General features: G+C 49.5%; 1 gene segment (V, D, J or C); it reads right to left on the minus strand.

The window, feature by feature from the left end:
- Positions 1 to 1,012: 1,012 nt before the first annotated feature.
- LOC125148951 (immunoglobulin lambda variable 1-40-like) lies at positions 1,013 to 2,202 on the minus strand. The segment is given in 2 exon segments: positions 1,013 to 1,940; positions 2,053 to 2,202. Coding segments are annotated over 2 exon segments (438 nt in total).
- Positions 2,203 to 10,582: the final 8,380 nt, after the last annotated feature.

A 10,582-nucleotide genomic window follows, 5' to 3' on the forward strand; every position in this document is an offset into this window, starting at 1 on the left:
AGGTCACAGCGCCCCCTGGTGTCCACAAAATCATAACGTGTATTTGAATCTAATTAGTACTTCAAAATCAAGTTTTTAAATGCAGAACAACCCACTTACTAGCTTTTGCATGGAAGTGAATAATACACAAGTATGCAAATGGGAAATGGCATGTGCACAAAAATAAAAAGTGGAAAAATCATACTGTCAACCTCTTTCAATAATAAATTAAAAACATAATTTAAGAAGTAAAAAAATGAACATTCCATTAAAAAATGAATAAACAGACCATTAAAACAGTTCCAATAAAAAATGAATAAAGAGACCAATTTCCTTAGAAAAAAAAGACAATATTATTAGGAAATATTCCATAAAAAGGCATAAGATGTGGTTAACTGCACAAAATACACTAACAACTTTCAGAGCTCATAGTTTCATAGTTTCATTTGTTTGCACTTCTCTCTCTCTCTCTCTATGTACATATATATATATTCTTATAGAAAGAAATACATACACTTGATATATAAAATACTGAAAAAAGGGGGTGCCTGGGTGGCTCACTTTGTTGAGTGCCTGACTTTGGCTGAGGTCATGATCTCAAGGCTTGGCTCTTGACTTTGAGCCCCACATCCCGCTCTGACCTGACAGGTCAGAGCCTGGAGCCTGCTTCAGACTCTGTCTCCCTCTATTTTCCCCTCTCGTGCTCACGCTCTGTCTCTCCCTCTGTCATAAAGTAAAATTAAATTTTGTTTTAAAAGTACAGAAAAAGGAAAATTGTAGAATATTATGAAATATTGATGCAAATGTTCTAAATAAGATATCAATAGTGAGAATCCATTATCAGACTAAAATAGTCATATAAAGTGACTATATGTGATTTATTGCAAATATAGAGTGGGATTCCGTATTAATAAATCTTCTAAGATAAGGCATCATATTAGTAAATAAACAGATGAAAATCCCATGATCTCAGTAGACCTTGAAAGATTCTTTGAAAAATTGAAAGCAAAGTCCTAATAAAAACCACATAAAATGGAAACAGATAGAAACATTTATATTGTGATAGCACATTCCCTCCTAGACATATAGAACTCACTCCCACAACCAGGGAATTAAATAATGGGGTGGTGGAGGGGAGGACATTTCTGCAAGGTGAACAGGCTAATGTGACCTAAACACCATTATAACTCAACATCCTTCTGCAAGTAAGTATTAACAAAGTGAATAACAAATAGCAAGTGAATAACAAAAATCACTGGCTAGATCTCAGCACTGATGGGAATGGACAGGGACTCATTTCAAAAGACCCATGTGTATGAATCAGCCATAGATACTCTGGATTTTGTGACCCTGTTTCTGCCCTAATGTGACATGGTCACTGTCCTCAGGGTGACCTGTTTCTGGCGCCCAGGAATTTGCGCTCAGTTTGAGAAAATCAGAAAATATCTTGCTCCACAGGACAGGCTTCAAGGAGAAATTTAAGAGAATGTGGAAAGATTTGTAGACAAATTCTTTGAGGCGGGTGACAGACCTCAGTTGATATCAAACAAAGAAACAGCTGATGGGGCCAAAATGTCAGGGCTACACAGCAAGTCCCATTTCTGTGGGGACAGCAGGTTTTTGTCTCACTTCCCCATGAGCCTGGAACATTGTGTAATCACTGACAGTTAAGTGAATGGTCTGGCAGTAATAATCTGCCTCGTCCTCAGCCTGGAGCCCAGTGATGGTCAAGGAGCCTGTGCTGCCAGACTTGGAGCCAGAAAATCGATCTGGGACCCCCGAGGGTCGATTGCTATTGCCATAGATGAGGAGTTTAGGGGCCTCTCCTGGGAGCTGTTGGTACCAGTTCACACCATAAATACCGATGCTGTTGGTGCTTCCACTGTAAGAGATGGTGACTGTCTGGTCCAGGGCCCCAGACACAGATGGCGGCTGAGTCAGCATAGACTGGGCCCAGGACCCTGGAAGGAGGAGAGACAAAGAGAGGGTGAAGCTGGGGTCTGGAGAGAAGAGCAGAAATTAAGGCACAAGTGTCCTCCCAGGAATGCTTCCCCTGTCCCCACATCTAATCACCTGTGCAGTGAGCAAGGAGGGTGAGGAGGAGAGGGGACCAGGCCATGGTGGAGGTCATCACCGATCCAGCCTTCTGTGGCCCCACAGCTGAACAGAGCCTCCCCCAACCTGTTCCTTCCCCTTTTCATCCTCTGACAGAGGGAGGGCCCATCTATGCAAATGAGATCCCCAGCTCATAGACACTTCACCGCCTTGGGTCAGGTCCCTCTGTGTAAGGATGTTAGGGTGGTGGTTGGGGAGGGGCTCTGATAGGCTAGGGGGTTGGGCAGGCAGAGGGCACAGGCAGTGTCAGGTGGCAACTCCCAGCTCTGATCATCCCTGACTCCTCAGAAAAAGGCGACATGCGCCTCCTGATGTCCGGGCCTGGACACAGCATATGTGACATGGCGACCAGAGACCATCAGAGAGGGTTCCTGCCTCCTCACTGCTCTGCCCACTGTCCCCTTCCTTCCGGCCAGGCCGGATGTCCCCTATGTGACCTCCCACCACCTCAGGGTGCACTTTGCTCTACTCAGGCTCCACGTAGTGAGTCCGTCCACGGTTCCCTTGGCTGTTGATGGGGCAGGACTGAGGTGGTGACTCTGGCACAACCACACAGATGAGGATCAGGGCCAGAGCAGCGATGGGTCCACATTGACGCATGGCCAGTTCTGTGCAGGAGGCTGATTTCTTCCCTCTTCCCTGGTTCCTCTCTGGGCTCAGAGTTCTCTTTCCCAGAAGCTCCCTCAGCACTGAGGAGACAGGGAGCCCTTTTCTCCAGGATGTGGGTAGATGCCCTCGTATGCCTTCCTAGGGGGGTTACACACTGACCATCTTTTTCACCTGTCACTACTTCCACCTCCATGAAACAACAGTTCTCCACACACTGTGGTTACTGCTTCCCTCCTAGGATCTGTCCCCCAGCACACAGACCCAAGTCTGCAGGAGCCCGAGTGTGGCCCTGACCTCAGAGCATGAAGGGCAAACCTGCAGGAAGCTCCAGGAGGGAAGGAGTGACAGCTGCGGGTGTTCTGACGGGGACCTCGTCACAGACTTTATGTGTCCGTCACCACTTGGACAACTGCTACCTCAAAATGAATGTGGGTGATTTTACACAGAATTCAGCCCCGTAAGAATGATTTAAATCGACTGACATTGTCATTGTGAAGATGTAGGTACATTCACCAGTGTATTTTCACAGGTTCATGCTTATTGCTGAGACAATATGGACTGAAATAGTGCTTGAAAAAATAGATGGCAAAATGATGGAAAGTAAGTGTCATCTAGTTCTCGGTTGAATAGGGGTGTTTCTAAATTATTTGATGTATCGTCATCATCACCATCACCATCATCATCATCATCATCATCAACATGCATTTTATATAGTTGGTCTTGTCCTGCAAGTAGGAGGAGGGCCCAACATGGTGTCCAGGGGAACACCACGAGGAGCCTGTTTGTCTGAACTACAGAGCCGTCTCCGTGATGGAATGACTAAACACAACTTCCAAGATGGACTGAGGAGGGGTCAGACTCATCTCTGAGGTGTGCACAGGTCTGGATTCTCTTCTTTGTGTCCAGTATGTTCAGCATAAATCGTCCATTCACCCACCCATGACTAGAGGAATGAATTTCTATTCCCCAAGGCCAACTTGACCCAGAAGTTTCTGTCAAAGATCCCACATGTGAATCTAGGTGAGGTGGAGATAAGGGACGCTGTGTCCCTGAGGTCACAGGCCCTGCGGCCCTCCCTTGGAACAGATTTTCCAAAAGAGGTCCATCCTGGCTGAGGGGTTACCGGAATGTCTGGGGGAGTGACGACACTGGTGAATGTTTGCTGGGCAGCAGGTTCATTTGAAACACAGTTTTCTTTCCTGTTCCTCTTCTCCAGACCCCATGGGGACGTGCGGTTGTGTTCTGATACGTCCTCATCCATCAGCGTCTTCCTAGGACATCCTGGGCTGTGTCACTTTACAGGCATAGCATGTGTGTTTGTCCTTCTTTTGTTCATGGAGAGATCTTTCCATAGAAGGGTCCCCACTGTAGGTCTCCAGGTAAGTTTATCAACGAAATGAGGCTCAGACACAAGGTCTGTAGACCAATTGGATTTTGTCCAATTTTCCTCATTATCTGAGACACTGTGCGTAAGCATAGCTGCTCCCACTGCTACCTTCTATTACACAGTAAGAGTCAGCCTCGTCCTCAGCCTGGAGCCCAGAGGTGGGCAGAAGCCCTGCATTGGCCGAGGCATCTTTGGATCCAGAGAAGCGGCTGGGGACCCCAGAGCCCTGGTGCTTATTTAAATGTGAGTAGAACCTACGCAGATAGGGAGGGAGGGCTCCCCAGTTTCTGCTGGTACCAGTATATGTGGTAGCTGCCAACACTGAAGCCACTGGTCAGGGTGAGAGCAGGTGAGTCTGGCAGGTGTTTCAGGAAATGCAGACAGGAACGGTGGCTGGGTCACCACAGGCTGGGACAAGGAACCTGCAAACACAGATGCATCAGAATGAAGAGAACAGACAAGCAGCTGTTGCTTAGGGACCTGGGCCAGAGGGATTTGACTCAGGCTGGAGGCCCGCCCACCTTGGGGGACTGGGTCCTGTCCCTACCTGTGCAGTGACAAAGGAACACAAGGAGGACAGGGGTCCAGACCATGGTGACACAGCCCCTCCTTAGACCACATTGCTGGGGCTGGGCTGCCCCGGGTCTCTCTTATCCCCTGTCCACAGGCCTCACGGAGGAGGGGCTGCTCATGCAAAGAGACCCCCAGACCTGGTCTCACAGCACCCCTTGCTGCTCTCTGGGCAAACGACTCATTTTTTCCCATTACTTCCAAAGCTCTCCTTCACCTGCTTCCCCCATGCCTGTTTCCACCACGTGAGAAAAACCCTCCAGGGAGGATTGAGGTGCAGTCCTGGCGCACTTGCCCTGATCAGGGTTCTTCCTTGTGTGGGGCTGTAGCGGGAGGGACAGGCGCAGTCCTGACCGGACAGCCTACGATTCCCTGTGCAGCTGATGACAAGACACAGGGAACAGAGAGCAGAAGGGATCTGCCCCCGCAGGGGGCTCAGATGAGGCGGGCTGACTCTGGGTGATGAGTGTGAACAGGAACTTGCTGAGCGGTCACAAACCTTCACAGAGGAGGACACACAGATTGTGAAAATCTGGGCCCTTCCAGAGCCAGGCAGATAGGACACAGTAAACTCTGCGGAGGCTGCAACAGGTGTGGGGACAGTGCAGGGCAGCGAGTCCAGCGGGACCACTGCGAAGCCATCCTGCGACTTCCTCTCCATGTGCTGGGAGATTTTTAATCATGGCTGCACCTCTGGTCAGTACTGCTCATGAGAGATTTATCTCCAACTTTCGTACAGAATTTCACACAGGGAGGCCTACAAGGGGACATTGGGGGTCAGCTGGAGGAGGATGACAGCAAAGGAAACAAGGAAGGGAGAAATGGTACTTGTCCCCAGGTGGGACACAGGGAGTGGACCTATTGGGCCCCAGGCTTTGGGGGAAGGAGGGATGGTCCAGAGTGTCAGGTGAAGGGAGGGTGATGCCCACAGAGACAGGCATGCCTTGATTGACACAGGTGACGTCAGGTGAGAGAGCAGGTGGAGGGCAGGTGATGGGTCTGTTGTCACTTGTTATATGACGTCCATGGTGTGACATGTGACGAGGTGTGGAAACATCACAGACAACCAGGGATGAGGGACACCTTTCCTTCCCTCTAGGAAGGATGCGGGCATTATATTAACTCCCTGCTTGAGGACTTAGTCTGCATCATCCATCCATCCATCCATTCATTCCTTCATTCACTCACTTACTCATTTTTTAATGTGTTTTATTTTAGAGACAGAGAGCACATGGGAGTGGGGGAGAGGGGCCGAGGGAGGAGAGAATCTTAAGCAGGCTCCATGCTCAGTGAAAACCCAACATGGGGCTCAATCCCACAACCCTGGGATCAGGACCTGAGCCAAAATCAAGAGTCAGATGCTGAACCAACTGAGTCACCCACGCGTCCTATTCCTTCACTCTATAAAAAGATTTACATGGAATGTCCACATGTGTCAGGCAGTGGGAATATAATGGGGTCAAGGACAGGGCCCAGTCACTGGAGCAGAAGGAACCGGGGAAACAAACATGCTGGAGATGGTCCAATGGGTACAGAGAGTTTGAGGACTATTTTATGTTCCAAGAAATGCCAAATGTTAAGAGGTGCGAATCTCCCCAAAAAGTATTCCCTCCCAGCATGCAGCTGGGGGCAGAGGTAGTTGTCTCTGTGCCTGCAGGGACCTGCAGGGGACAAAGACTCTAATGTCCTCAGATACCTTAGCTGTGACTTAATTGTGGTCCAGATGGAAGAGGATGCAGAGGGAGGAGGGCACGGCCCCTGTCCTGGGGATGGCACACAGCAAATGGTGGCGGTGGCCCTGGAGGTGCAGACTTCGGTGACCCCCACCCCAGGAGACCCTGCAGGGAGGACACCAGGTGACTGACAGACCCACTGCCCCTGGGCAGCTCCAGGCAAGCATGAGCTCAGAGGTTTCTGAGCCAGGCCTTACCTGGGGGAGGCAGACTTCTCTAATGTCCCCAGGCCCCAGGACCTTCGTCATCCCTGCTGACATGCTCAAACCTCTGGTCCCAGACACTCCTTACCTGTTCCTTCCTCCCTTGTCTCCTTTCGTGATTTAGACTTAGGCGTGCGGGTTCTTCTTCCCACTCCAGCTCCTTCCCCGGTGATCCGACACCAGCATCCCTGCCTGACAATCATGTTCTTATCTAATCCTTCCCATCACCTGATTGTCGCAGGGCCAAGCTCAGGTCTCTGAGGCTTGTTCCTGTGTGACCAGTGAGAGGGCAGCATGAGGAGGACAGCAGACCAGGTGATGGGGACACTGCTGTCCTGAGATCCAAGCTGGGGCTGGGTGACCAGGCCTCTTTTGTCTTCTCTGGTGGCCTGAAAGGGGAGCACTGCTCACATGAACTTTTTCCTGTTAAACAATCTGCTCCGTCCTGAGCATGAGCTGAAGTCCGAGCTTAGTTCTTAGATAGACTCGAGTCCGAGGGAGAGTCTCAGAGTTTCTCCCATGAGAGGTGCCAAGGAAAAAGCAGCTGCTGGGATCTTCCACAGACCTGAGAGCAGGACGCTCTGCCCAGCCAGAGGGGACACAGCTGCTGAGACCCCGCTGGCCCGCATGGACACCAACGCCCCAACCCTGGCAAATTTGGGGGATTACACAACAGATGGACCCCACTGTCCTGACCTGAGGGAGGCCCACATCACCTCCTATGCCCACTGGTCAAACTGCAGCTCTGGGTAGAAATGATGTTGGGGTCAGTTCAGACAGCCAGTTGAGGACAGCCTGTTAGTCCTCAAACACCCATGCACTTGGGGTGACCCAAGTTCCTGACATACATTGATTGCTTTCTCAGATATAAAATCCTTCCCAAATGAGTAAGTAATTTTTTATTCTACCATAGTGTGACTATTAGGTTTTGAGAAGTTTTTACTTTGCACCATTAAAAAGGCATATCCTGTCACAGAAAATTAAATTATGCTCCAAAGCTGAAGAGGTGAAAAGTGTGGGTAGCTCAGACAACAGTAACACACGAACTCCCCCACCTGTTTCTCTCCTTCACAATCTTCATTGCACACAGACTAGAAGCATCTGGCATGTGCTCTGGATCCAGCTCCTGTCTGTTCAGATGAAGAAATATTCAATATTAATTTGGTCTCTGTAATCAAATTAATAAATGAGACCATGGCTGTTAATGCCATTTGAATAAGAAGTATGTCACAGGGAGCAGTGAGGTCTCAGGGACTCACTGCTGGTTCATACATTTGGGAGGTGGACGCCCTCTCCATCACTACAGGCAGAGAAGAAAGAAGGAAGCACAATCTTCCTTCTTAGCGTGACACTGGGAAATGGACTCACCCTGACACAAGGGGGATGGGGGCACGTGGTCATGAACCGCTGGACACAAGTATGGAACCAGGGAGCCTCCTTTCCTTGGTGGTGTTGACTACTCCCCCCACCATAATTTTCTCCCCTGCCCCTAAGGGCTGAGCCAGTCTGAGCCCATGAGGAGGTTCTGGTTGTAATATCCCATAGATTTAGATCCTTGTGGGATGCCACTATCCATATACAGCATGCAGTGACAGTCAGCTTCATCTTCAGGCTGGGCCCCTGAGATGTGAGGGTGGCTTTGTTCCTAGAGATGGACCTGGAGAAGCCATCATGGGCCCCAAGTGGGTGGGTGGTTGTCTGGTAGAGACAGATCCAGAGCTAAAGGCACAGGTAAGTGTGGCCATCCGTCCTGGAGACCCTGCCAGTGAGAGCTCCTGGGTCACCACAGTCTGAGAATCCACCCTCAAAACCGTCAGGAGAAACCAGTATATTTATGAGAGACAAAAGTCAGTTGAGTTTGAAATCTTTAAGGGCAGAATGACTTTTCTTGGGGCTCCTGACTGGTTCAGTTGGTTAAGCGTCCGACCTTAGCTCAGGTCACACTCTCATGGTTCATGAGTTTGAGCCCCACATCAGGCTCTGCGCTGACAGCTCAGAGCCTGGAACCTGCTTCAGATTCTGTGTCTCCCTCTCTCTGCCCCTCCCTTGTTCATGCTGTCTGTCTCTCTCTCAATAAATAAATAAACATTAAAATATTCTGTAAAACATGAATGACTTCTCTTACACCCTGGAGTGATTCCTAGGAAGTAAACCCTTCTTTAATGACCCTGTGTTTTTCCTGCAATGCACCCCACATTACTGTGGCGACAGACAGGAGATGACGGTATAGGTTCATGAACTGATGAGTCAAAGGGGAGGAGGGATAAGGGGAAGAGTGGAATTTGGGAAAAGAAATGACCCTAGGCCTGGAGATGTAACATGACATTAATGAATAGAGAAAGAACATTCAGGTGGGACACTGACAAAGAGAGTTCCAAGTGTGGGAAAACCAGGAGACTTCATTTGTGACTCTTAATAGTAAGCTTTGTGTCTTTCAGAGGCAGAGTCACAGTGGCATTGGAAACAGGCAGACAGTGATCTGACTCCCTGTGACCAGGACCCTGTGAGGTGGAAACACTCAGCAATGACACAGAGGTGATTGAGGGAGCCTGAGAGCAGGAGCAGCCCCATATGGACTGTGTGGACAAAAGAGTGCTTCCTATACTGGCCCCTGAGTCTGTTCCTCACCCGACAGAGTGAGAGCAAAAGAAAAGGTCTCAGGTGCGTGGTGGTCTAGAAATAGTCACCATTAAGGTTTCTAGAAAACGTTTACCTTCTAAAAACCTCTGGAAATAGGAGGCCATCAGAGTAGGAATATGTTTTCTGCTTTCTACTTCTCATGGGACTATTTGCATTGCAGGTCAGAACCTCATGCCTCTGAGGGTGTGTGGGGCTGGAGTTGATCTGATGCAGGGGCATCAGAATGGTCTGGGGGCTGAGCTGTAGTTTTATGAGACATAGAGACCCTGGCCTGTGTCTCCTGTGCAGATTGTCCATAGTCCATGCTCTGACCTGAACAACACGGAGGATGGAGGAAAGATGCTACAAGTGGCTGGGACTTCTTTGGCGAAGCTTCCATCATTTTCTTCTACCTGGACCCCAACTCTCCCAACTACACGGTTAGTCAGTGAGTCCAGGTCCCACCAGACAGTCACTGTGTTACCCAAAGCAATAGGTGTCCCTTCCTCGGTTGCCATGATGGTGTCAGGGCAGAGGGTGGGGTGGTTTGATCCAGTCATCCTCAAATCTGGGGTTTCTTACCAGTGGGTCCGTAAGGGCCAGTCTCTGTCATCCAGATGTTATGTTGTGTGGACATTACCTGGGACTGCAGACACATTTTCCCCATGTGGGAAGTCAGTGTGTGACACAATACATTTGGCTTATGTGTCCTCTTTCTTGCCCAAGACGGTGTCAGCTCTCTGAGCATGGGGACCCTCCCTGTCATTTCTGTACTGTGATCTGAGCCTCGAGCCCACATAGGTCATGTAGTGAGGGTTCTCTCAATGCCACGCATGTAGAGCATGTGAACGGTTGACTATCCTCAGTCAGGCACAGCTATGTCTGTATCGCTGGTTCTGTCCTGGTGCTTTGATATGGACTGAACTGTGTCCCCGTAGATTCCGATATGGAAACCCACATTGTGACTTCATAGACTTTATAGAAGTGGTGGACACAGCATGGGTGAGCACACGTGGAAATGCCACGTGAGGACCCAGGACGAATGTAACCATTTGCAAGCCAAGGAGAGAGACCTCAGGGGACATCAAACCTGCCCCCACCTTGAACTTGGACATTTAGCCTCCAACACTGTGAGAAAATAAATATCTTTTGATTTGCTCACCCAGTGGGTGGTATTATGTTATGGCAGCCCCAGCAGGCAGGCACAATCCTCAAGGACTCTGTCCCCAGGGCAACCTGTCCCATCATCCAAGAATTTCTGCTCAGGTTGCATAAAACAGAAAATGTGCTCCTACAGGGACAGGGTTTGGTGTCTGAATTGAGAGGACAAGGACACACACTCAAGAGAAAGTTCACTGGTTTGGGTT

This window comes from Prionailurus viverrinus, chromosome D3 (genome assembly GCF_022837055.1).
Source record: "Prionailurus viverrinus isolate Anna chromosome D3, UM_Priviv_1.0, whole genome shotgun sequence".
NCBI classification, from domain to species: Eukaryota; Metazoa; Chordata; class Mammalia; order Carnivora; family Felidae; genus Prionailurus; species Prionailurus viverrinus.